Source organism: Prionailurus bengalensis, chromosome A2 (assembly GCF_016509475.1).
Source record: "Prionailurus bengalensis isolate Pbe53 chromosome A2, Fcat_Pben_1.1_paternal_pri, whole genome shotgun sequence".
Classification (NCBI taxonomy): Eukaryota; Metazoa; Chordata; class Mammalia; order Carnivora; family Felidae; genus Prionailurus; species Prionailurus bengalensis.
Window position 1 is genome coordinate 64,466,513 of NC_057348.1, and position 27,840 is coordinate 64,494,352.

The 27,840-nt window shown below is 54.1% G+C and overlaps 1 protein-coding gene across 7 annotated transcripts in view; it reads right to left on the minus strand.

The window, feature by feature from the left end:
• The window catches only part of GRB10 (growth factor receptor bound protein 10), a 185,064-nt gene that overhangs the window by 7,744 nt on the left and 149,480 nt on the right, over positions 1-27,840 (minus strand). For all 7 annotated transcript variants that reach the window (XM_043588459.1, XM_043588463.1, XM_043588464.1 and 4 more), the window contains 10 exons: positions 21,484-21,640; positions 13,791-13,906; positions 12,275-12,343; positions 11,245-11,382; positions 10,312-10,422; positions 7,828-7,926; positions 5,621-5,698; positions 4,660-4,776; positions 3,635-3,701; positions 3,328-3,415 (listed from right to left, as the gene is read on the minus strand). In XM_043588459.1, the coding sequence (XP_043444394.1) occupies positions 3,328-3,415; positions 3,635-3,701; positions 4,660-4,776; positions 5,621-5,698; positions 7,828-7,926; positions 10,312-10,422; positions 11,245-11,382; positions 12,275-12,343; positions 13,791-13,906; positions 21,484-21,640 (1,040 nt within the window). The remainder of the gene's footprint in view (positions 1-3,327; positions 3,416-3,634; positions 3,702-4,659; positions 4,777-5,620; positions 5,699-7,827; positions 7,927-10,311; positions 10,423-11,244; positions 11,383-12,274; positions 12,344-13,790; positions 13,907-21,483; positions 21,641-27,840) is intronic.

Below are 27,840 nucleotides of genomic sequence, written 5' to 3' on the forward strand. Positions count from 1 at the left end.
GGTGTCTCTGTCACCTTAGTTAGCTCCCTGTCACTTCGTGGCCCCAGAGTAGCCAGGGGAACGGGCACTGTCCCACTGCCTGTGTTTGGGCTCGACCCGGGGAAATCCTGAGGCGACCCCAAAGGCTTGGGTTTTATAGGTCATGCCCAACAGCCACCTGCCGGCAGTGATTACTAACTCAGAGCCTGTGGGCTGAAAAGCGCGTGGCTTGGGAGTCCGCAAGATTCCCAGACCTGCCACGGATCAGCTCCATGATGCCCGTCCCACAGCCCCGACAAGGAGACTGGCCGCCGGGAAAACGGACCCGTGCACGACAGCGCATGGCCCGTGGGAGCCCGAGGGGACAGTGATCGCCACCAGCAAACCCCAGACCCTGCGTAAAGACAGGCCGCGGAGAAGACTATGTGTCACGACACGTGGCCGGGTCAGGAAGTCTTGAACGCAGCACAGAGAGGAACGTGGTGAGGACAAGGTACAGCGGGGAGCCCCTTCAAATGTGCTCACCAGTGTGCTCGTGGAGACCCAGGAGCTAGCGGGCTGTGCCAGGGCCTGACCGTGATCTGGGTCACAGCACGGTCACGGTCACTGCACACATGGACTCATTCAGCCCCAACGGTGACCCTGTCAATGTCCTCATTTCTTTCTTTTTTTTCTTTGAGAAAGAGGAGGAGAGAATGTGAGCAGGGGAGGGGAAGAGGGAGAGAGAGAAGCCCCAGCAGGCCCCACACTGTGACGCGGGGCTCAATCCCACGACCTCGGGCTCATGACCTGAGCCGACACCAAGAGGCGGACGCTCAACCGACTGAGCCGCCCAGGCGCCCCTGTCCTCGTTTCATGATGTGGAAGGTGGGACACAGAGAAGTCAGCAGGTTCCCCAGGGTCACACAGCTAGCAGAAGCCACAGACGAACTTTGGCTTCCAGGATCGACAGGGGCACCGGTCAAATCTGAGGAGGTGTATACAGACGATTCCTCCGTGGCTGGCGAGCACTGCTAGGGCTCTGAACAGTGCTGCGTGAGCCCCGGGACGGGACCCCTCTCTCTGCCCTGGGGGAAGGGAAAGCTACAAAGAACTCAAATCTGGACAAAGAAGTTTCCTTCCGCCAGTGGAGGAGTGGGGTACAGACAGAGGGAGGTGGAGACCGGGGGCTGCGGAGGTGTAGGGGTGGGGAGGGTCGGGGACAGAGCCAGAGATGCTGCAGGAAATGACACGAGCCGCCAGGGGTATTTTAGCAGAGGGGAAGACACAGGTAGGTTTGCCTCTGGAAAGATCCTTCTCCAGGTTGTGGGGTGGGCTGCGGGCAGAGGGGAAGGGGGCAGGGAGCTCGCCCTCTGCAGGAGTCTGCGGGTTGGTGGGGCGTGAGAGTGCGTGCATACACCTGCCCACAGGCACGTGCACACGCATATACACACGTACACATTTTGTGTATCTGGGTGCACAGGAACACACATGTGCATATAGACACATACATACACATGCACACACACGTGCAGTCACACACACAGGTACACACACACACACACACACACACACACACACACGACCGCACCAGGGCATACAGACACACACAAACACGCACACACATGCATTCACACATAGGTACACACACACACATGACCGCACAAGGGCATATAGACGCACACAAACATACAGGTACACACACATGTGCATTCACAGACACAGGTACCCACATACACACGGCCACACAAGGGTATACAGACACACACACACACATATGCACATACACACGTGCATTCACACACACAGGTATAAACACACACACACACTACCACACAAAGGCATATAGATACATACACGCACACACACGTGCATTCACGTGCTGCTCCATCTACCGCGTGACAGGGAACAAGGGAGACAGAAGAGGGTATCTGAGGAACCACAAGTGCACGGCTAGCAACCCACCCGCTCCTCCTACGCACAGACACGTGAGAAAGAGCCACAGAAGAAAAGCAGAGGGAGACGGTGGTGTCTGAGGAGACCCGAAAGATCTAGCAACCAAAGGCAATTTGTTGGTCCCGATTTGAACCAGCTCAATGTAGAGGATTTTTTTTTTTTTTTTGGCAACAATTAGGGAAGTTTGAACCCAGATTGGATTTTAGATGATATTAAGGAATTCTTGTTTATTGCATTAAGGGTAACAATGATTTTGTGGCTGTGTCAAAAGGCAGAGGTCTTTATTTTTTAGAGACACACTAACTACGTTTACTGGTAAAAATGTGGAATGTCTGGGATTTTAATTTTAAAATATTCCAGAAGGACCCAGGGAGGAGGAGTAGAAGAGAAGCCAACAATGGTGGGAAGGGAAACAGACAAACTGAAATTAGCGAACTGATAAAACCAGACAAGGATTAAGTGGGGGCTCACTATACTCTTCTCCCTTGGGTAACTTTTTAAAATTCCCATAATAAAACTTGTAAAAGAGGAAAAACAGGGAAACCAGAGCCATGCTGAGCAAGACTTGGGGGGGGGGGGTGCCACGGCCGATGGGATATTAGCCCTTAAAAGTACTTGTGCACTGGGGTTTGACCTCTCATACTCCCGGGAACCCCGTGACGGCTCCAGTGTGAGTGACCCCAGGCTAACCCGTTGGCACACGTGCCCATCTCCCCATCCAATAGCAACACCCGCCCCCTGCCCCCTGCCGGCTGGCCCACGTGAGGATAGGCTCCACGGACTCCCGCCGTGAGAAACGGTACATCTTTGTGGCTCAAAGCCACCAAAGTCTGTGGCTGTTTGTTCTCGGCACGAGCTGGCTGATAAAATGCACACACTGAAAGGGGTGGGCAAAACTATTTTTCTTCCACTGCCGCTGCTTTATTAGTGAAAAATAACTGGCTTGTGGGGCGCCTGGGTGGCTCAGGCAGTCGAGCGTCTGACTCTTGGTTTCAACTCACGTCACGATCTCACGGTTCTGCGAGATCGAGTCCCGACACTGGGCTCTTGTGCTGACGGCATAGGTCCTGCTTGGGATTCCCTCTCTCCTCTCTCTCTGCCCTTCCCCTGCTCACATGCTTTCTCTCAAAATACCCACCCCCCACCCCCCAAAAAAATAGTAACTGGCCGTGTTCTCTGTCTGCATTTCCGCCAAGAGGCAGAACTTGGTAATGGATGGGCGGACAGGATGGGCTGTGATCCTCCCTCTGCCACACTCACCGGCTGTGCTGGGCCCGACACACGCTGACCCTGAGCCACACCTCCTCTTTCACAGGAGGCTGTAAGGACTTCCCACCACCCAGATCTCTGAGAAATACGTGCTCGCACAACGAAACCTCAGCAGATGCCCGCTCCCGGACGGCGCCTCCTTACCCGTCCACCAGCCCCTGCTGCTTAATGATCCTGTGTGACTCCTCCCTGGAGATGTGGCCGTGAAACCAGTGCTGTGTCCGATGAATCACTGTGGGAGGGAAGACAGAGGAGGGGAGGGTCCTGGCCCGTCCACAGAATGGCTCCCGTGAAGGCACAGTGCACTCGTGATCGGCGTGGGGGCCCGATGCCCACGGCTGCACAACTCGTGGTGCCCGCAGGGCCTGGAGGCTTGGAGAAGCTCGGGGGGTGGAGGTGGGAGAATGGGAGCTTTACGAGGAAAAGTCCCAGACTGGCATGCTGTGCTTACCCGTACTCAGGGTGGACGGCTGGAGGGGGCTTTGGCTGCTGAGGATATTCATCCGTGTGCTCCGTTTCTGCAGAAGAAATGCCCATGTTAGCGCTAAGACAGTGGACAGATGCAGCCCGCCAGCCACTGAGAACACACACCTGGGGCAGGGAAGGATGACCACGGAGCAACAGCCACCTGCCACCCTCCGTGTCTGACCACCGTTGTTTTGTTTTTAATGTCTTTTATTCATTTTTGAGGGAGAGAGTGGGAGTGTGGGAGGGGCAGAGGATCTGAAGCGGGCTCTGGGCTGCCAGCACAGCCCGACACAGGGCTTGAACCCACAAACTGTGAGATCATGACCTGAGCCGAAGTTGCTCAACCGACGGAGACACCCAAGCAACCCCTGACCACAGTTTTAAAAACAGAAGCATCCCGGGGGATTCGGAAGGCACACGCAGTGAAATTCCTGGTAAGTTTTGGGAAAAAAAAGCCTGAGCCACTGAACTCAGGCAGGCCTGGAAACACGGGCTCCGGAGAGTTCTCCACACGCTCTGAAGCTCAGGTTCACGGAACTTTCTGAGCCAGAGCGGCGGGTTCATGGTTCACACGTTGTGTGTAAATCTTAGAAAGTCTGCAGTCAGGGTGATGTTCTGATTTCTGGAAGTCAGAACGTGAGCCTTCAAGGGAGGAGACCGTCCGGGGCCACGAAGCTGGTTAGTTGCCGAGCCACGATGTGCAACGTGTCGGCCTCATCAGGGTGGGCTCCGTGCTGCCTACACATGGCCACAGACCGCCCACCAGCAAGAGCAGCTCCGAGCGGGACCCAAGAGGTCACAGGGCTCTGCTCCTGTCCCTCGCCTCCTTGGGAGCCAGTGGGGCGCATGGGCGCTGGGGATGCAGAGGAGACCCCACGCGCCAACTGCTTACCCCCATCTGAGCCTCAGAGGCCGCCCTCCCCTCCCCTGACGACACCCCCAGAGAGGATCACTCACTCTTTGGGGAGACCAGCGGGGGGTGCCACGCACAAGGGGGCCTGCCCTTACCCTCCAGGCGTGGCCTTCCTCCAGGGCTGCACTCTGGGCTTCGGCCGGGTTCTCGATCACTCTTCCTGTTTGCCCGGAAAAATCCATGGCCACGAGGGAGTTCTCAGAGACGCTGCGCTGGAAGGAAAGGGCAAGTTCCTACGACGTAGGGAAGGAGGCCTCAGCCGCACACGGGAACGCAACACCGTCCTAAAGGTGGCCAGGAAAGGGTGACAGCAATGTCCCGCCTCCCCACTCCAGGGTTCGGAAGTGGGGGGCACTCTGGAGCTAAGGACGGCTTTGGTTTCTCTTGAGGAGAAGGAGAAATGCTCCAGTCCCCTTGTGGCCTCTAATGACGCTGGTGAGGCTGCGGGTGCCAAAGAGCTTGGACTGCGGGGTCCCTCACAGGTGACCTGCCCGGACCAGGACACATCAAGGGGTGGGAATGCCATGGGGAGCTCAGCCCTCAGCAGACACCAAGTCCTGATTCAGGGCGAGGCGCGGACCCCCCTGTGACCTACGACGTCTCCCAGGCACGGACCTGAAGGAGCTTTAAGATTGGGTTTGGAGAGGACCAAGTCGTTCCTGCACTTTGGGAAGCGGAGTATGTCCCGGGAACAAGGACGTTCACGATGATCTCTAGGTTCCCACCAGGGAAGGTTCTCGCATAACGGTCTACAGCACCCACGGGCGCCACGGCTGAACAGGGGTGAGAGCCGGACGTTGCCGGTGACAGTCTCTGACCGCTTGAACAGAGTCACCTCCCTGAACAGGCTTCAGGGGCATGCAGGATGGTGGAGGGGCGGGGGGTCGGTCCCCAGCAGTCACGCTGCCGAGAAGACAAGATCCGCCTTCCGGGCAGGGGAATGGGTGGTGTAGACCAGCTTCCCTGAGATGCACGGGCTCGTTCTGGAGCTTTTCCAGGCAACCTCGCCTGAAACCATCTGGGCACAAAGCACTGTGATGCCTTCCGGAGACTCACCACTGGCGTTGAGAAGGAGGGGAGCAGGGGCTTCCTCTGTGGTGGGATCCTGTAGTTCTGGTACAGAAGCATCCCGTACTGTGGAGGAAAGGCCAGAGTTGGTCACAGGGGCCGCGTGAGCCCCACAAGCCCCGGAACACGGCAAACCCATGGTGGTGAAGGGCAGTGCTGAGCGGTGCCCCAGCTGCCTCTGTGAGCCGACAGACACACGCGCAATGCGGCACACTGCCTGGGTCCTGCGTTACTGTCACCACCACCCACCCCCCACCCCCCAGACGCCAGTGGCTGACTGGCTCGCTCATGTTGTTGGGCAAGGGATAAGCAGGCAGTGACGATGTAATCAATTGAGAACAGTGAACCCTACTGAATGCTGCTATGGGCCAAGTACGGTCCCAAAGGCTTTATGCTGCTGTCTCGTTCAAGACTCTCCCTTTTAGGGAATGTGTCCTCTGTCCCCGTCTGACAACAGATGTGAACAGGGAAGGGAGGCAAGTTGCTCAGGATCCCGGTAAAGTAAGGAATCTGGATTCGAAGGCACACAACCTGTTCCCAACGGCGTTCTTCCCAAGCACCAGGCTCACTGCCCGACCGGCTCGCTGGGTCACGCTGCCTGTGCCCTGGCGAGAAGCAGGGTCCCCCACGCTTGCGGCCGTCCAGCCTACGCTCCAGTTCCCCGCTCCCACCACACAGGCAAGGAAAAGGGGCAGGTGAGGACAAGGCTACCAAGAGGGCTGCACTTCCCTTCTGTCTCCTGCAGGGTGGGTGACGCGTTCCCAGCTCCAACCCTACAGTGTGTCCTCGGTTCCAGAATAAAAGTGCCGGATAGGGGCGCCTGGGTGGCTCAGTCGGTTAAGCCTCCGACTCTCGATTTTGGCTCTGGTCATGACCTCACGGTGCGTGAGATCGAGCTGCGCATCAGGCTCTGCGCTAACAGTGCAGAACCCGACTGGGATGCTCTCTCTCTCCCTCTCTCTCTGCCCCTCCCCTGCTCGCACTACCTTTCTCTCTCAAAATAAACTTTAAAAAATTAAAAAAAAAAAAAGAAATAAAAATAATTGAGGAGTCTCCCCTGCCCCCCCCCAACCAAATTTTTTTTTAATGGAGAAGACAGGCTGGCAGGACGAAGTGAAAATAGTCAGTGGCGAACTTAAGCACAAATATTAATAATCGAAATGCTATGCTTCCCAACAAGCACTCCAATGAGAACATGAGGATTATCAGAGGAGAAAGTCAATTACGTTATGTTTGTAACAGAGACAAGCTCTAAGTGTAAGGACCCGGAAAGGCAGCAGAGACGAGGGGAAGAGAAAAGCCGTGTGAACACTAAGCAGAAAACACTGAGGTAGCGAGAATAACGACATATGGGTCAGATTTTGAGGCAGGAAGTCCTGATGCAGATAATAAAGCATAATAATTCGGAAGGACCAAAGAATCAATATGAAGAAGGCGTAAATTACTCTGACATTGTCTGAGCTAATAACACGCACACGCGTGTGCATGTGCATATGTGTTTCTCTAAACGGCTACGTGTGTGCAGTGTGCATGTACATGTATGTACGTATTAGTTTTGAACCCAGTAATTACACAAACGTGACAAACAGCAACTAAGCTAGAATTTAAGAGGCAGAGTTCTAGTCTGAAACACAGTTGAGAACGTTAAGCCTTAAAATCAATGATCTAAGGATCCCTTTCAAAACAGTATAAAAAGATCATGAAATTAAGGCCAAAGAAAGAAAACGTACATTCTCTCTCTTCAGGAGGCCCCAACACTGCTCGTAGTTCCAATAATTCACTGGAACGACTTCTCTTTGATTTATAGGTCTAACTAGTTTGTCTTTTTCTTATTTTTTTTTAATAATTAAAAAAAAATTTTTTTTAAGAAACATGTTTTTAACGTTTATTTAGTCTTGAGAGAAAGAGACAGAGTGTGAGCGGGGAAGAGGCAGAGAGAGAGACACACAGAATCCAAAGCAGGCTCCAGGCTCTGAGCTGTCAGCATAGAGCCCAATGCGGGGCTCGAACTTGCGGACCGCGAGATCATGACCTAAGCTGAAGTCACCAGTCAGACGCTGAGCTGACTGAGCCACACAAGCGCCCCGGCTCCGACTTCTCGAACGTGAAGCATCTGTGAGAAGCTTCGAGACCCTGTCCGGACAGACGTGCGGGCGCGCCAGGCTGCCAGGACGCTGGGAGGACTCGCCACGCACCTTGAGGAGCCTGCACGCCGTCATCCAGCAAGTTCTGCCCTGTTCGTCCTCAGCACACAGCAGCCGCAGCTCCTTCGTCTCGCTCCTGACTTTGTTGGGCTGAAGGAGGCAAGCGATGACCCGGTGAGCGTTGACACAGCGAGTGTGGAACGTGCCCGTGTGACAGCAGGGCTGTATGCACACGGCGGGCAGCGGCAGGAGGTGTCACCAGAGAGGGCGCCTCCGCCTGGCCCCCATTGCGCAGCTGAGGGCTCAGCCACCCTCCAACAGGGAGTCTCAGAGAACAGACACGGGACAGCAAATCTCCCAAGACAAGGCGGTGGCCGCAGGGACAAGGGGGCATCCTACTCTGTGGAGGGAAGGCTGGATTTGACAGGAGAGCCCGGATGAAAAGATGTGCGGTGGCCTCCCCGGAACACCGAGGTGGCGGCTGAGGAAGCACCCCTGCGGGGCTCAGCCAGCGAGGGGAGAAGCCCCCGAGGGCATATCTGAGTGGCCCCACGGGCAGCCCAGAGAGTGAGGGTGGTGTCACCCCAGAGAAGGGGACTGGGGTGGACGAGCGGCCTGAGGTTGGCGGGGGGTCACCGTCACAGCTGCCACCGTGCAGGGATGGCAAGTGCACCCACGCAGAGGCAGGGCTTACCTGGCGATGGGGGCAACCGCTGCAGGTGCTAGCCGGGGGGAAGGGAGGGGCACCGACCACCTGAGTTCCAATGGACCCCCACCCCGCTGCAGCCCTCCCGGTGCCTCCCCCGCACCTCGGGCCCTAGGACTCCTACTACTTGCGACCCCAAGAAGCTTCACCGGGTGAAGCAGCAGCTGGTATTTTAGGGAGCAACGCGCCCCCTGCTCCCTGACCTCTCCTCGGGACGGCGTGGAAATCTGGCTCAGAGGTCAGCCCAGCTGGGGGACTCCAGGCACACTCATGGCGACCGGACGTGAGCACCAGGGCTGGTGCAGGTCCTACCTGTGAGCACCTGGGAAGATGCACGGAGGGGGACCCTGAGCACAGCACCCAGCGCACAGCGAGTGTGCGGGAAACAGCACTACCGTAAGATGACCAACATCACCACCGCCTCACCAGGGGTGTGTGTGCATGTGCACATGTATGCTCATGCCTGCATGTGTACTTGTGTGTGCACAGTATGTGTATGTGTGTGCCCGTGTATTTGCATGTCCATATTGTGTATGAGTGTGCATGTGTGTTTGTGTGTGCATATACAGGTGTATGTATATGCATGTGTGTGCACGTGTATTTGTGCATGCACATGTACACGTGTGTCCAGATATCTGTATTCACGTAGGTGTGCGTGCGTGTGCATATTGTGTATGAGTGTGCATGTGTGTTTGTGTGTGCATATACAGGTGTACATATATGTATGTGTGTGCATGTCTGTGTTTGCACATGTACACTTGTGTGTGCATGTATCTGTATTCACGTAGGTGTGCATGTGTGTGCATAGTACATGTGTGCACATGTGTGCCCATGTATTTGTGCGTGCATATTGTGTATGAGTGTGCACGTGTGTTTGTGTGTGCATATGCAGGTGTATGTATGTGCATGTGTGTGTACATGTACTTGTACATGTGCATGTGTGTGTGCATGTACCTGTATTCACATAGGTGTGTGTGTGTGTGCATGTGTATGAGTGTGCATGTGTGTTTGTGTGTGCATATGTATGTATACATATATGCATGTGTGTGCATCTGTATCGATAGGTGTGCATGTGTGTGCGCACACATATTTGTGTGTGCCTATGTACACGTGTGTGGATATATCTGTATTCATGTAGGTGTGCATGTGTATTTGTGCGTGCATATTGTGAATGAGTGTATGTATGTGTGCGTATGTATGTGTACATATATACATGCGTGTGCATCTCTGTATCGATGTAGGTGCGTGTGTGTGCACGTGTATTGTGTGTGCATGTCTGTGTTCATGTAGGTGTGTGCATATGTGTATGTGCATCTGAGCGTATGTGTGTACCTCTGTGTGTTCTCATAGAGGTGTGTGTGCATACACATGTGGAAATATATGTCAATATGTCCTCTCACACACAGTGTCTTCTCACACACATGTGCACAGAGGCAGGTCAGGGCTGTGGGCACACATACCATCCTGGTGACTGGAAGCTCATACAGAAAGTGTTGGCTCACTCGGTACCCTGGAGGCCACCCAAGTGATGGGCGGCGGGTCACTAAGCCACTGAGCCCATCGACTCGCATTATCCATCATATTCCCTACTTTTCTCTGAGCCACTAGCTACCCAAGGATTGACACACCATAAGCACAGAGGGATGGATAAATCCACTGGGAACCTCTGTTTGTTAGAAAATAAACCAAAAACTCCCACCACCAAGGAAGGCATTTGTTGGCTAGTTCCCAAGTCTCCAGCGGGATGCCATCAGGGTGTGGCAGCCCCGGGACAGGACAGGGGTGCGGGGGTGTGGGGCGGGGGGTGGGGGGTGGGAGAGGCAGGCTACCTTTATGCAGAAGCCATAGTCCGTGGGGGCACAGTACTGCTTCCTGCCGGCGATCAGGGAGAATATGCTGCTGTCCTCCAAGCCCGCCAGCAGCTGCAGGTGTCTGGGCTCCTGGGAAAAAAAGGGTCTTCAGGTTCACAGGGGAGAATGTCTCAGGCACGGCCAAGAGCGAACGTTCTCACGTGCTCCTCAACAGAGGGCAGGCTGCGCACGCTCTCAATGCGGCTCTTTCCCCTCTGCCGCTCTACAGACTGCAACCATCGTGTAAAGTAAGCGCTAAGTTAGGATCAAACCCACCCGGCCCTCGCCAAACAACCCCCCCTCCCTCTTGGGGTCCCACCAGCCCCTCCCCCTCCTGTATTAGCACGTATTAGGTTGGCGGCCGTCCTTACGGCCACCTTGGAGGCTAACTTCCAAACTCTGGAAACTGAGGCAGCCTCTTCCCGGGACTCAGGCCGCTAAGGACGCTCTGCTCCCAAGCCACAGAGGGGGCCGGGGCTGGCCAGCCGGGGGCGCAGCGAGGGGGCGCTGCTGTCTGTGTTGTCGCCTGGTTTCCGAGGGAGACGAGTGGGCCAGGAGCTCAGAGTTTGCTTCACAAGTCAATACGAGCTTGGAGGGGCCTTGGGCACATTTTAAAGCGAAGCCGTGTCCACTGCGAACCCTGCTGGCCTGGTGTGACGGAGGCGGTGGCGGCTTTAAACCTCACCTTTGGGGCGCCCGGGTGGCTCAGTCAGTCAAGTGTCTGACACTTGATCTCGGCTCAGGTCACGATCTCATGGTTTGTGAGTTTGGGCCCCGCACCGGGCTCTGCACTGACAGTATGAAGCCTGCTTGGGATTCTCTCTCTCTCTCTCTCTCTGCCCTTTACCCTCCCTCTGTCTCTCAAAAGAAACATTTAAAAGAAACAAACAAAAAAACCAACAACGAACTCACCTTTGACACTCCTTTAGTGGAGCAGTAGAGGCCCGATCTCCGCAAACACACGTACAACTTTCGCCACGACTTCTTCCCCAGATCCTTCACGTGCAAAAACCCCTGAATTTCAGGACAGCTACTGCAGTTGAGAAAGTTCTGTGGAAGAAGTCAGGCAACGCTGCCACGAGAGAATTCGGGCAGATGTGTCCCACTGGCCTCCCTGACATCCCGACATCCTGTCAATCGGCACAACGCTCTTTTCTGGTCCGACCAAGCGTTCTCAAAGGGCAGCTTCCCTTTCAAACACCAAAAAAACCCCGCCTTACTGGCTGTGGCGGTTAACATAATTAGTATTGAAACACAATGGGAGCGAGCGGGCCTTTTCTTTTCTACTTCATGCCACCCAGACAGCGTTGGCTGCCTTTGTGAGTGTTGTATTCTCTCACCTAATACGCTGTAGATGGACACATTTTGGGGGCACGGCGGCAATAACATTCGCTTTCCCGACATCCCCGGAAGGACCGGCCGTCGGTGCAGGGGCCCCGGGGACTCCCTGCACCGGGAAGGGGCCGCGGGAAGGCCAAGTTTTCTCGGAACAGACTTCAGGAGGTACAGGGGCAGTGAACAGGGACAAAAGCATGTATAACGAACAACACGCTAGCTTTCAAAGAGTTTTCTGGCAGCCCAGTCCTTTTCCACGGTGACGTGGGCTCAGCAGGTCTGTAGAGATTCCCAGGGCGGTGGCCTGATCCGGGAGCCTCAAGGAGACCGCCAGCCGCGGCTTCTCACTCCTGCCCTCCCGCTCCCACCGCTTCTAATCCGGAGGGAGCTTATCCTGTCTACGAGTGCTTGTTTCGCTTTGAGGGAGCTTGGCGGTGCACACGCTTCCCAGGGCAACATTCACGCTGGTTGCTCTGAGCGCCAGCAGGAGCCACGGCGAGCGGGGGTGACAAGCGCAGCCCCGTCAAGGTCCTTAGAGTCACTGCCGCCACAGCGCGAGGGGACCTCCACCCAGACCCGCTCCGGTGAGCCTCTCCTTGCCCAGTACCTGCAACAGCTGGTTGTGACCGCCGTTGGGCTGCTGGCACCAAGTAACCATCTGTTCTGGGAAGAAATTCTAAGGAAACAGGAAAACAGTCGTGGTTAGTGGCAAAGTGGGGAGAAGCTTCCTCACGGGTGCGCTAGTTCTGCAAACGTTCCTGAGGGCACGCGGACGTCCATCTGTAGTTAAAATGATGGTCCTTCGTTAAAAAAAAAAAATTTAAGAAAGGGGCGCCTGGGTGGCTCAGTCGGTTAAGTGTCCCACTTCGGCTCAGGTCATGATCCCATGGTTCGTGGGTTCGAGCCCCGCGTTGGGCTCTGTGCTGACAGCTCGGAGCCTGGAGCTCGCTTTGGATTCTGTGTCCCCCTCTCTCTCTGCCCCCCCCCCCCACTCACGCTGTCTGTCTCTCTCTCTCTCTCTCTCTCAAAAATAAATAAAACATTCCAAAAAACGAAATACCATAAAAAAATTTAAAACTAAAAAAATAAAAGTGAATAATGAAATTAAAATGAAATAAAAACAAAATGAAGTAAAATAAAATAAAATAGAATAAAATAATAAAATAAAATAAAATAAAATAAAATAAAATAAAAAATAAAATAAAATAAAACAAAATAAAACAAAACAAAACAAAACAAAACACAGTCCTTCTTTCTCCCTTATCCCACGATGGAAGCACCTGCTTTGAAAGGTCGGACTGTTTCCTTAAATGGTGAGTTCAGGATTGTGGAGTATCCGTCATGTTCAACGTGGACTCCTGCCTCACAGCGCACACCGTGGCGAAGGGCCACCACGCAGTGGAACTCAGTGCGCGTCATGAGAAAGAGACCTCGGAACTCACAGAGAAACACGGCGACGCGACAAAGTCTCTTCTGGTGCATTATGCAGAATTAGTTACCAAATTTCTAACTTTCAAACAAAAAAAGCATCTAAACCACCTGAGCCGGAAGCGGACGGTGGGTCTTCTGCCCGAGTCACGGCTGCTCGGCCTCGTGACTCGGGACGGGAGCACATGCTGTGGCAGGCACGGGTCTCCCGGTGCTGATACCTCACGGGACTAGTGCCCCCCGCCCCTCCCCCCCCCAATAAAAAGGAAAAAAAGATGGAGGAGACCAGCCCAGTATGCCTGGAAATGCATTCCTCCACAAACCACACGGCAGTATTTGCTGTTTGCGGAGAGCATTGAGTTTTTATTATGCTGCGTATTTCACCGATTGGCTCCAATCTAACCATGAACTTTTGCTCTAGCTGAAAAGCAGCGTCTCGTCTCTCCCGACCCAGGGAGGCTCACCCCCTTTCCCTCTGTTACCGTGGAGGAAGGCGCCGGTTCCCTCCGGCCAGTACGCAGGCATGTAGCTAGAGCACCAGAGATGAAGTGTAGGGTGTGGATTGCTCCGTGAAATAGCCATTCGGATTCCCAAACCCATCTGCTACCCCTGTAGCAGCGGCTGCTGTCAATCCCAAGCATCAGCCACAAGATTTCACGAGTCCCAGACCCCGGACCCGAAGAGAAGACACTCACCGTAGGATTTTTGAAAAACTCGTATTTTGCGTAATTCTTCCTAAATAAAAATTTGCTGTCACTTGCCAGGGTGCTCTCCACCTGGACCACCAGCTCGTGGTCTTCCAGGTATCTTTCTGCAGAGGAAAAACGTACGTGTGAGATGAAACAGGCACAAGCTGGGAGCTGGCTTGACTACCAATTACGAAATCTCGTTAGCGTCCTGTTCCCCTTCCCGCACTGTGAGCAAGGAAGTCCAGGACTAAATGAAGTTTAGATCTCTCTGTGGGGCACCTGGGGGGCTCAGTCGCTTATGCGTCCCACTTCGGCTCAGGTCATGATCTCGCGGTGTGGGAGTTCGAGCCCCGCGTCGGGCTCGCTGCTGTCAGCACAGAGCCCACTTCGGGTCCTCTGTCTCCCTCACTCTCTGCCCCTCCCCCGCTCGAGCTCTCCCTCTCTCTCAAAAACATTTAAAAATACTTAAATCTCTCTTTAATGCACTGCCAGGTGCACAAGAGGTCCTCAGGTAGGTACAGCGTGAGGGGTCAAGTCAGTCCTTACTTTTATACATTTCTTCTCAATTTGGCATCAGCGAGAGTTGGGAGAGTCAATGAGGACCCTAGTGACGACGTTGCCCTTAAGTTAGGAAATTTCAACCCTTGTAAAGAACGTGAACTATAATAACCGGGAGAAAGAACACCCAGAGACCAGGAATGGCAGGAGGGACCGGAGGAGGGTGGGGAGGGGAGGCACAAAGCAGAAGGGTAGCAATGCTTTCGATGTCATGAAGCTCGGTGGGCAGATACGGCGTCGGGTAGGAGCATGCAGGAGGGGACCTACTGCCATCAGTCTGTCTGAACCCACTTCCCTTGAAGGCTGAAGCCCATGCTAACCACATCCCGGAGCTGATCTCAGAGACGAGATTATATTATTAGGATGGGGAGGAAAACACATCATACACAGCGTGCGCCCAGGTGCGTAAGCACACGCGCACGCACACACACACACGCACTTCAGACCGCCTGACTTTGCAGCGTTATCAACCTGGAAAGGTACTTCCTTCATGGACACTGATTCCACGTGGCGCACAGAGAACCGCACGTGGCACCGTCCTGTCCCAATGGTGGTCACCCCGGCCCCCACGTGTCTCCTAAGACAGGAAACCAACCGTACGAAAATAATGGGACATGTAACAGAGCAAATCCACGGCAGCCTTGAGGCGTGAATCGATGCCACAATGGCAGAGCACGAGATGCTACTAAATGACACAAAAGGGGTACGCGGGTCCTCCAAAGCGCCTTCCTCCTTTCCCACGGTCAGAGCGGAGTCCTGAGAAAAGTCTCCCCTTGCGGGAAGGATGAAGTCTGGAGTCAGAGCGTTTCTGAGTCAAATGTGGAAGAACCCGTCCGTGTACAGGTTCGAGCCTGTGGTAGCTGCCGGAAATGGGCCCACAGGGGCACACTCAGCCTCCACTATGACGTAACAACGCCCGGCTGGAGCGTGCAATCACAACCACTACGTGTACTTTAAAAAAAAAGGGATTGGCTCAGATTGGCATCCACTTAAAACGGATTTTTCTGGTACAAAACAAATTAGTGACTTCTGTTTCGAAGTTTGGGCAGAAAAAACCATTTCTGTAGTGACAGGGACAAAAGAAACAACCACCCCAAAGCGGCTAAAGATAGGTTTACAGAATCGGAATGTTTTACCAGGTAAAATAAGGAAATATAGAAAAGCGGGGCCGTGGCTGAGGGAGGACAAGACCGATGCTGAGATCCAAAGCAAAAGCATTTTGTCTGCAGAGTCGTGAAGACGCCCGGGAGGAGCAGTGGGGAGGCAGCAGCTCTAAGGGGCACACGTGCACACACAGACACGTGGACACACACACGCACAGGCTCCTGTCCTCCCCGACAACCTCTTTCTGCCTCCCCGCATCCCACCAGGGCAAGATCCCGGAAAAGCTGCACACAGACTGGGCTGCATCCTCGGTGGTGGGGCCCAGGGCAGCCGGGATGAGGGGAGAAGAGACCCCATGTGCACTGAAGGGGACGTGCCTCTCTGGGTCACTCTGGTGCCGCCAGCAGGGCTCGGGCACCCACAGGTGAAAACAAAGGTTTCCCTTCTCCAGCCCGCAGGGCGGGCGCCCGGAGCCCTGGGACAGCGGGGGCTAGGAAGACTGCGTGTGACCCCCTTCCCAGAGACCCAAGAGCCATCTGGCCTCCTCCGTCTGCCGCTGGATGTCCACATGCCAGTGTTCCCAGCTGTCAAAAAGCCACCGCAACAACGTCAGTTCAAACCCCTCTGCTCCAGTTCTGACTTTCACCTTGATTCTAAAAACAGGTATTTTCAAACCACATCGGGGGATTCTTTAATCACATTGCCATCTATAAACTTCATACAATCATAATGGCCTTAAATAAAATTGGAAAGCCAAGTTTCAACAGAGCACCCCCACAGGATTCTTTGCTTTTTTTTATTTTAATGTTTATTTTTGAGAGAGACAGAGAGTGAGTGGAAGAGGGGCAGAGAGAGAGGGAGACCCAGAATCAGAAGCAGGCTCCAGGCTCTGAGCTGTCAGCACAGAGCCCGACACGGGGCTCGAACCCATGAACCGCGAGAGATCATGACCTGAGCCGAAGTCGGAGGCTTAACCGACTGAGCCACCCAGGCGTCCCCACGTCAAAGGATTTTTTGTGCAAATGGAAGAGTCAGACATTCCTCAGAGGAGATTCAAGTCTTTTTCGAACAGTTGACACTAAATCCAGCATCCACACCACCCCCCTACTCCACATGAAAAGTATTTAGAGACCAGGCAACTCAAAAAGGCAGATCCTACTACAGAAGGAAGATGTGCCTTAAGATGTGCCATGGACACGTGACTCCTTAGCAGAAGCCTCAGCCTCCCGCCCTGGCTGGTGTCAACATCCTCCTCGCTGCCCCGCTTCTGTGTCCACAGCTGGCACAGCCCACCCACCCCAGACAGCAGAGTTGCCTGGGGCTCTGCAGGACTCGGGGGCTGCAAGGTCACTAGGGAGATACCACAGAAAACAGCCCCGATGTCTGGATACGCCCCATAAGACGCCTTCCTTCTACACACAGATTTCAGTGGGGAAAGGACATCATTTTGGTACCTTCGCGGTGTAACCACAAGGAGACAGAGATGGGAAAGATGGGCCCTCGAAGGCCCTTCTGAGCACCGAGGGCTGAAGATGCCTGTGGATTCTCCTTCGACACCTGTCCCCACATCCAGATGTCAGCGCCCCTGTTGTGGCCGATGCCTCCAAAGGGTGACTGCCACACCTCTCCTGCCTGGCCAGGTACAAGCATGGAGCTGTCAACAGCGCAAAGACAGAGCTCGTGCTTTTTCCTGGAGGGCTTTCACCTGACTTGCGCAACAACAGAAACCCCCAAATCCCTGAAATTCACAGAAGCGGTCTTCTCCTCCCTGTGCATGCGTCAGGTCCAGGCTCTCCTGGTCGTATCTGTCCTGATGTCTGTGGTCACTCAGGGCCTGGGTGCGAGAGTCCCTCCCAGGGATGCGGTTTACCCGAAGTCACATTCTTAATGCCACAGGGACGCCAAGCTGCCGTTTTGCATGCCCCAGTTCCAGTTTTATAAACTTCCTTTCAAAAATGGTCTGTGGCTCAGTTGGTTAAGCATCCGACTTCAGCTCGGGTCGTGATCTCACAGTTGGAGAGATCAAGCCCCGTATCGGTCTCTCTACTGTCAGCACGGAGCCCGCTTCAGGTCGGCCATCTGCCCCCCTCTCTGCCCCTCCCCTGCTCTAATAAATAAACACATAAAAAAATGAATGAGAAATAGTTTACTCGATAATACAGCTGCAGGCTGGCTGTTAAATCTCCCTGCATCCCTTGCATGTGACATCTGGACACCTGCAGCTCACCGGCTCAGGGCAGATGGCCTGGCGGTGCCTTCCAGAACAACTGCCCGGCACCGGCCCCCTCTAGCTGGACTTGGCCGCTGTTGAGTGGCCTTGGTCAGGGACAGCGTTCGCAAGGCTGAGAGCTCTACACGAAATACCGAAGCCACAACACGTCCAACAGGCAGGACTTTGCCGGGGGGGGGGATGCTAAGACATGAAGAGTTCACATGCAGGGAGGGGCTCGCTGGAGCTGGGAGTCCTGAGACACAGAACGGGCTTCCCCGAGATCACCCATCATGAAGGGCTCTGCCCCCCCACGGTGAGGGCTCCTCCCCAGGTTTTCAAACCGTTACCTTGAGTCCTAAGTGACTTCAGGAACAGACACCTGGCTGGTATGAGCATGGCTCAGAACAGCGAAATCCAGCCAGATCCCTGCTGGGTACCAGCGGGCAGCCACTGCACCTGCTACCCCCACCCCCACCCCCGAGTATGATGCCCCTGCCAACACTGGATGGCTGGACCCGGCTCGGGGGCCACCAAGGGCAGCAGCCACGCACAGGCATTTAGAAAACCACTTTTTCTAGGGGCGCCTGGGAGGCTCAGTGGGTTAAGCGGCCAACTCTCGATTTCAGCTCAGGTCATGATCTCACAGTTCGTGAGTTCGAGACCCGCATCAGGCTCTGTGCGGACAGCCCGGGGCCTGCTTGGGATTCTCTCTCCCTTCCCCCAGTCGTTCTCTCTCTCAATACATGATAAGAAAAAAAAGAAAACCACGTTTTCTTTTTAAAAAAATTTTTTTAACATTTATTTATTTTTGAGAGACAGAGCATGAGCAGGGGAGGAACAGAGAGGGAGACACGGAATCTGAAACAGGCTCCAGGGTCCGAGCTGTCACCACAGAGCCTGACGCGGGGCTCGAACTCACGAACCATGAAATCATGACCCGAGACGAAGTCGGACGCTCAACCAACTGAGCCACCCAGGCACTCCAGCTGCTTTTTTTTTTTAATTTTTTAAAAATATTTATTTTTGAGAGAGAGAGAGAGAGAGAGAGAGAGAGAGAGAGAGAGAGAAACAGTGGGGGAGGGGCAGAGAGAGCAAGGGGGACAGAGGATCCTAAGCAGGCTCTGAGCTGTTAGCACAGAGCTTGATGGGGGGCTCGAACTCACGGACCACAAGAACATGACCTGAGCCGAAGTCGGACGCTTAACCGACTGAGCCACCCAGGCGCCCCTACAAATCCTTTCAAATTAAGAGCATTCAGACTTTGGAATGGGCTTTCAACAGTATTCACATTTGGGTCCGACTACACAGACGTGTTTTTAAAGTTAATTCCATGTGTGTGCGTGTGTGCATGTGGACATACACACTGCAGGGTTCCAAGTACTGTTTACTTGTGTGTCTATAGATGCTTCTGGTGGCCCTATCAGACCCCTGTGGGATCCTTGCATGGATGTCTCACACTGGAGCTTGATGACGGTGTCACCGGCTGCATCGTGTTACCAGTCAAGGCACCCGGTGGGAGGAGGCTGCCAGAGATGACAGAGAAAGTTTTAGCTGGTGTCCAAAGTGCACTGAAGATCGGCAGAAACGGGAAAGAAATCAGAGAGCATCCTTATGAGATGCACACTGGGTAGCATGGTGGGGCTAAAACACAGTGACATAAAACAACGCGAACTCAAATTTACTCAGCATCATCTAGGCTTTGATTGTATAGTGTCATTTCAAAGAACACTATTCATTTACAGGAACATTCCAGACTTAGAAGGTTAAATTTGATTTATTAGAGGTGCCTGGGTGGCTAAGCCGGTTAAGCGCCCGACTCTTTTTTTTTTTTTTAACGTTTTTATTTATTTTTGAGACAGAGAGAGACAGAGCATGAACGGGGGAGGGGCAGAGAGAGGGAGACACAGAATCTGAAACAGGCTCCAGGCTCTGAGCTGTCAGCACAGAGCCCGACGCGGGGCTCGAACTCACTGACCGTGAGATCATGACCTGAGCCGAAGTTGGACGCTCAACCGACTGAGCCACCCAGGCGCCCCTACGCGCCTGACTCTTAATATCGGCTCAGGTCATGATCTCACAGTTTGTGGGTTGGAGCCCCGCGCCAGGCTCCACACTGACAGTGCAGAACCTGCTTGTGATTCTGTCTGCCCCGCGTTCTCTGCCCCTCCCCTGCTTGTGCTCTCTCTTTTTTTTCTCTCTGTCTCTCTCAAAATAAACTTTAAAAAATAAAACAAGTACATTTGGCTTATTAATCTTCCAGAAAGAAAGTTTAGAACCACGGGAAGAACTTGATGATCTGTGTGTTTTTCTCTCCTTCAACACACGGAAGGGATACAGTTGCTGATTTAGACAAAAATTCTGGTCTGACATATGTGCCCATGATTTTTCAAGGACCGCCCTTTATCCAGTAAGAGTTTAAACGTAAGTCCGAAAAGCTTCGTTACCTGCAACAGACCATCTGAGCAAGAAGTCCACCACACCCAAAACCTCAGTGAGCTCTGTACAGAGTACGTATTTCGAAACACTCCCGCGCTCTCTCCACACTACATGTGAGCGAGCGTGCCTGCACTCGGTGCAAACATTGCGAACCAGCTCAGAAACGCACTGTAACGTTCCAACTTGGATCCGGCTACTTTGTGATGTGCAGATTCCCCTGGGTCTCCCGTGCCCACCTGTAGGCAGTCACCACCGCGGCCCCCCACTCCCGGGAGCTGGAGGAACTGCTCTCTGCACAGCAATGGCAGGAGCGTGCAGGGGGCAGGCTCCCCCAAGGCCCCCTCCCCACCTGGCTGCCCTTCCCAGACCACAGGTGTGCAGCTAAAGCACAGAGAGACCCGTTTTGCTGTGTCTGAGCCCCTGGGAGCGGCTGCTTCCACCACCCCAGAGTAAGGTTCTGAAAGTATCAGGTGGGGGAGGGCTGCAAGGGAGGATGGTGGAATGTCTGGAGAAACAGACAGGCAGTGGTTGGTAAGGGCAGCACACAGCTCGCCAGACCAGCAGGGGCGCAGTGGGGCAGGGGACGGCATGCAGATGGCTCAATGGACCGGCAGGGGTGCTGGGGGGGCAGGGGACCACACGCAGATGGCTCGCCATACCGGCAGGGGTGCAGTGGGACAAGGGGCGGCACCCAGACAGCTCGCCATACCGGCAGGGGATGGCAGTGTGGCAGGGGATGGCAGTGTGGCAGGGGACAGCACACAGACGGCTTGCAGTGGGACAAGGGATAGCACACCGACGGCTTGCTGGACTGGCAGGGGTGCAGTGGGGCAGGGGACTGCACACAGACGGCTCGCTATACTGGCAGGGGTGCAGTGGGGCAGAGACCGCACACAGAGGGCTCGCCATACAGGCAGGGGTGCAGTGGGACAAGGGACGGCACATGCAGACGGCTCGCCGGACCAGCAGGGGTGCAGTGGGACAAGGGATGGCACACAGACGGCTCACCGGACCGGCAGGGGTGCAGTGGGGCAGACACTGCACACAGAGGGCTCGCCATACAGGCAGGGGTGCAGTGGGACAAGGGACGGCACACAGACGGCTCGCCATACTGGCAGGGGTGCAGTGGGACAAGGGACGGCACATGCAGACGGTTCGCCGGACCAGCAGGGGTGCAGTGGGGCAGACACCGCACACAGAGGGCTCGCCATACAGGCAGGGGTGCAGTGGGACAAGGGACGGCACACAGACGGCTCGCCGGACCGGCAGGGGCACTGGGGGGACAGAAGACGGCAGACAGACAGCTCGCCGGACTGGCAGGGGCGCTGGGGGGGGGGGACACAGCTGGCTTCGTCTGACCGCACGGCGGGCACTCCAGGTGCTCCCTACCTAGTCCCAGATGCGGGTGGTGCTCCACTAGCGTCCAGCTGTTGTCGTCCACACAGTGACTTCTGTAAACCAGCAGCTGGCACAGGTCTCTGGCCGTCATGTCTGCCAGAATCTCCACCACTTTGCTCGTCCCATCTTCGCTAAAGATTTTAACATCCTGCAACAGACAAAGGGGACGCTTACAGAGGAACAGCTCGGCTTTTCAAGGAGGAAAAACTGGACCAAAGTAAAACAGGAAAGGTGAGAACAGCAGTGTTCCAACACATGTATAACTGTCCTTCGGAGCAGCGGGTAGCCACCCGCGACAGTGCGCCTGGAGGGCCACCTGTCAAATGTGCCCCCTGCCAACCCTGGGAGGGGCAGGGCACGTGTTCGCCCCTCACCCCAACTTTGCAGGGGCAGGGCACGTGTTCACAACAGCCCCAACTAGGAGGGGCAGGGCATGTAAGGTCACAACAGGAAATTCTTAAAATGCCAGGACACCTCACAGGAGACCCAGCAGGCGGCCAAGCCCGAGTGTTTCTCAAGCTCTGGTGTTAGGGAGCATCAGCACTCATTTCAAATACTGCTGATGGTCTCAGGGTGAGACATTCCATGGGTGAACCAACTGCAAACACAAACGCAGCATCCCAAAGCCTAACTTTTGATGACTCCACCTGCTGTCCACCCGCAGCGTCTGGGGTGCAGCGGCCAACCCCTGGTCACACGCCGCCTAAGTCATGTTCCTAAGGCTCAGGAAGCATTGACAGAAATTAACGTGAAAATGTTGCAATTCAAAATCCAAAACAGAAGGGCACACAGTCGGAACCAGGTCAGAAAATTCTTTGTCCCCTTCCCCCTACAAAACTGCCAGCCAGACAGGTACTGTTCGAAGCCGCTACAAACGAATAGCTCCATGGCAAAGGGGCAGTCCGGTGGAAATGCCCAGGGTCGTAAATATCCTCTGCCCCAGCTGCAGACCGGCAGGGATAGGGATCCAACCTCTGGGGAAACAGGTGATGCTTCAAAACAAAATCTTACATCAACGGCATGAAAAAAGCAGTCGGAAGAACAAGATGGCATTTTAAATTGAGATTGTGTCCTGAAAGGGAGTTTGATTGTGTCCTGAAAGCGGCTTTTCCGCTGTCCCGGGCCGGCTGGGCCCCTCCAGGGCTGTCCCACCGATGGCTGGCCGTGCAGGGGAGCTGGGGGACTGTCTCTGGGCGGGCTCCTGCCAAGCTGTCTCCAGCTCGGTCCTCCAGGTAGTGAATCAAGCCACGCTGGGCAGACCAATCAGGTCCCTCTCTGAGCCTGATGCAATCAATTGCCCCCCAACGGGCTCCCCACTTTAGTGCCGGTGAGGAGGACGCAGGACGTTCAGGCCAGTGAGCCAGAGAGAGCCCTGCTCTTGTTTTCCCATGACAGTGAAACGATATGCAGGATGCCCAGAGCCGGAGCGCGCGTGTTCCCTGAATCCCGGCCTGTCTGCCAAGTCTCAGAAATGTGAGTCCCGCCAACTCCAAGGCCCTTGCAACTTTGGAGCAGGAGCCCGCCCCTCCGCCACCCCCACCGTGGTCTCTGAATGTCAGCTGGTCCTGACAAAGTGGCTGCCGCTCTCTTGCTCCCTCTCTGTCCTTTTTCCCAAGTGCAAATTCTGTCTGGCAGGACAGGACGCGTGCGTGGGGCCAAGTCCCTGTTACAAGGGGGTAAACGCAGGAGCCAGAACAGGGATTGCAAGGTCTCACGAGGGCTGTCCCCAGCCCTCCAGAAGCTCACTCACCAGGAGGGAAGGCTGGGTCAGCCGGGAGGCGGGGCTCCCTGGGGACACCACCTTGCCTGCCACCTCTGGGCCACCCCAGAGAAATCCCCAGTGGGGAGCCAATCGGGACTGAGGGACAAGCTAGCAAGGCACACGAAGGAAATCTACTCATCTCCTTCCTGAGGTTCACATTTCACTCAACAGAAGTTACACTTCCACAGAACAGATGAAATATGCAAATACAGCTGACATGACGGAGCCCATAAAAACAACTTTTAATTTAAACAAAGAAAACATGGCTTTGTCTACAGGTCAAATTAAAAAACAAAACAGGGGCGCCTGGGTGGTGCAGTCGGTTAGGCGTCCGACTTCAGCCAGGTCACGATCTCGCGGTCCGTGAGTTCGAGCCCCGCGTCGGGCTCTGGGCTGATGGCTCAGAGCCTGGAGCCTGTTTCCGATTCTGTGTCTCCCTCTCTCTCTGCCCCTCCCCCGTTCATGCTCTGTCTCTCTCTGTCCCAAAAATAAATAAACGTTGAAAAAAAAAAAATTAAAACAAACAAACAAACAAACAAAACAAAACACATTAACATAGAAGTTAAACAATTTAGAAAATACAAATGGGGGGCGCCTGGGTGGCGCAGTCGGTTAAGCGTCCGACTTCAGCCAGGTCACGATCTCGCGGCCCGTGAGTTCGAGCCCCGCGTCAGGCTCTGGGCTGATGGCTCAGAGCCTGGAGCCTGTCTCCGATTCTGTGTCTCCCTCTCTCTCTGCCCCTCCCCCGTTCATGCTCTGTCTCTCTCTGTCCCAAAAATAAATAAACGTTGAAAAAAAAAAATTTAAAAAAACAAAACAAAACACATTAACATAGAAGTTAAACAATTTAGAAAATACAAATGGATCCATTCAATCCCCTATAAATATGCTAATTGCACTGCCTCTAAGTCCTCTGGACAAGCTCTGCAACAGCCACAACCAGCTGGGGCATAAACCTCTTTCCTCAGTGCCAGAGTTTCTCTGCAATTACTGTCAACATCAGCTTCTCTAGAAAATCCCAATTATGTTCAAGTCTGTTTATCAATTTTCCTGGCCGAAAACAGGGATGGCCTTAGTTTTTAATTTTTCCAGCCCAAATGCATTTTTCTTTTCTTTTTTTAAATGTTTATTTATTTTTGAGGTGGGGGAGGGGCAGAGAGAGAGGGAGACACAGAATCTGAAGCAGGCGCCAGGCTCTGAGCTGTCAGCACAGAGCCCGACACGGGGCTCGATCTCATGAACTGTGAGCCAAAGTCGGAGGCTTAACCACCTGAGCCTCCAGGAGCCCCCCGAATGCATTTTTCTTTAAACTCATTCGTCTTCTCTCTACTGTTCCATGGCCAACCTCCCCCTTACCCCCTCCCTCGGAGATTGATATACAGACTCAGTATTAAAAGCTAAGATGTGCTTTGTCACATGGCCAAGTCCACGGCTTTCGGAATCCCAGAGAAGGTCTGCTGGCAGGCCTGGGACAGGCAGGCCTGCGGCAGGGACAAAGAGACAGTAGTCCAGTGACAGGATCTCGAATCCCGGGCTGCCCATTCCACCCTGACAGGGCACGCCCCAGCCACCTCTCAAAAACACACCAGAGCTCGCGGACCACAGACAGAATAAACCCCTGAGACCGAAAGCGCAAGAATGCCACTGGACGTCCCAGCAACCTCCCACTGGGCACACGTTTGGAGCTGGGGGTGAGAGCACTTTCGGCGAATACCAAGGCACAAAGAAAAGCGTGCAACAGCCAGCCGCCTAACACCATGGCTTCTAAAGCCAGCAGCTGAAGGGGCCTCTTGCGCCGTGGCAAACACTCTGTCAGTCACCACCTGGGCCGTGCTGGGGCTCCTTCTAGAAGCAAACAAGCCCTCAGTGCACAGGCCTGGGTCAAGGGCTCCGGGGAGCAGGCTGAGACTCCCGAGATGGGTTCGAGCATCTCACACGGGGCGGGATACAGAAGTTTCTCGGGTTTCCCGGGCACAGCCTGTCCAGGTGGGCAACGCCAGGATGGGGGTGAACTTGGAGCACAGCCCCACCGTGGCTGCCTGGTTCAGCCACTTCCTGGCTCTGTGACCTCAGACAGGGTGTTCACTAGCTGAGACTCACATTCCTCTCTGTGCTGTGGCCGCTGCTGGGAGAGTCAATCACAAGTGAAAAGCACAGTGCTCAATAAAGGATGTGAAAGCATCATTTACAACCTCCCTTGGCAAAGGGGGGTCGGGGTGCTCTGGAACCACCAGGCTGCAATCCGGCTTCATTGCTAACTAGCTGTGGAACTAACGAGCTGTGCACAGTGAACGATACCCCCCCCCCCCCCCCGCCTGGCCTCAGTCTCCTCATCTGTGAAATGGGGATTCTCAAGTATCACTGACTTCACAGTGGACGCCTGGCTCAGGCTAATGAGAGCCCCCCCTCCCTTGGAAAGGTCTCAGCCCCCTGCACCTGCCCCCCGCCCTGGGGGGGTGTGCTGACGCTGAAAACAGAGTTGTGATTGAGGCAGGCTCCGTCTAAAGGCTGCAGACACCTGGACCCTGACCCTGGCTTGTGAATCTGGCTGCAAAAGGAAACTTCTGACCAGGTAAATTGAAGGAAAAGCCAACCCCTGAATCCCCAATGTTCTCTTCTCCGCTGCAAAAGAGACTAAGTAGCTCATTGCTTTTAAAAATAAAACACTAACATGAAAGAGGGCATAATGACGTCACCAGCATGATGCATCTTCTTTGCAGAGGTAGCGGGGGCAGGAAAGCTTTGTCAGGCCACACAGCCTCTGACTCCTAGGCGCTGCAGCCGGGGATCAAAGCCCTGAAGTGGTGATAGAACATTCTGGTGTTCCCGGAGCCCTGCTGTCGCCTTCTATATGTTCCCTGTACAGAGCGAGAAGCAAACTAAAAGGAAGGAGTCTGAGCGCATGATGACATCTCCGTGGCCCCCATCTGCACCCTAGGGAACCTGGCTTCTGGCCCCGGGGACCCAGCAGGTAGGCTGTGGGGGTCACCTCCCTGCTGTCAATCTCACTCCCACGTCACGCACGGGGTGCACCTTCTGGCTGACTTACAGGCTCAGAGTCTCCTACTGAGTTCACAAGACCTCTTCGCTTTGGCCCAGACCACCTGGGGAAAATAGAAACTGGGGTACTTTCTGCTTTCTGCCCCCAGACCTGGCCACAGTGTGGGATGTCCCCGGAAGGTCACCCTCTTCGGGATGCATGGGCTGAGCAGAACGGGGGTGGGGGGATGGGGGGCAAACTCTGGCACAGAAACCAAGAGACTAGAGAGAAAAGGGCTCTGAGCCAGGAGCTCAGGCCAGCTTTGCCTTCCATCAACTGACTTCTCAGCTCAAAGCCCTTCCGGGTCCAGTTTCAACGCATTTTTCAAAACGAGGACGTAAGCTGCGGTTTTCGGAAACTCCTGAAGTGTCTTGTAAATACTGGGAGGTAAACACTCATGAAGAGTCAAGTTGATGATCAGTAATGCAGAACAGCTTCCCTGCATCAAGCGAGCGGAAGCCGCTGGAGTCAGGATCTGAACCCGGGACACCTGCTCTGTTTGCTTTTGCTTCTCTGCCCGCAAGATGCTTCCCAGCGCTGGAGACCTCCCTGCCCGGAGGGATCCGTGGCTCCCGAGGTGCTACGTGAAAAGACTTTTGATTCTGGTGTGCCCGAAGCCCCCAAACTGGGCAGTGGTAGTGACTTTGGGGGAAATTAAATGTAGTTCAGATGCGGGCAGAACCAGGGTTAGGCTGGACGGATTTTAGTGAAAACTAATGTAAATCTAACGATTTTTTCCTGTTCTGTTCTAAATTAATGGCGCTACTTTGAGATATATAAGGTATGATAATGGAAGCGGCTCTATGTAATTATATGACTCTATTCATTGTAATAATCATCCTGTTGAATTACACGGAGTCAAACTTACTTTTAAAGAAATTTTCCCTGGGGCACCAGGGAGGCTCAGTCAGTTAAGCATCCAACTCTTGGTTTCAGCTCACGGTTCCTGAGTTCAAGCCCCGCGTCGGGCTCTGCACTGACACTGTAGAGCCTGTTTGGGATTCTCTCCCTCTCTCTCTGCCCTCCCCTGCTCTCTCTCTCTCAAAATAAACAAACTTTAAAAAAAAGAGAAAGAATTTGCCTTATAGCCTGCTGACTTCAAAGTTTCAATGAAAATATATTTTGAGTCCTCACCAATCCTTTCTAAAGGAGCTAAAATTCTAAAAATAACTCACAACATAGTTCTTGAAAGTCAACCACAGATTTCAGAGCCGCCCAGCGCCCCTTTCCCCCCCCCCTCACTGGATGGCTATCACCAGCTTAGGAAGCTGGTGACGAGATTCAAAGCACAGACGGCCTACCCACAGCCTTTAATGCCTGTTTCATACCAGACAGACCCATTTGGAAAAATCAATTTTGACTTGTCCATCTGTATTTTTTTTTCCTAGAACGGTTAGGTATAGCCTATTACTTTGACAAACACAGTTTTATAAACTGGTATCATTTTACCCAACATCGAAATAAAAGCTATTCTAAAAAAGAGTGGGGGCGCCCAGGTGGCTCAGTCGGTGGAGTGTCCGACTCTTGGTTTCGGCTCAGATTGTGA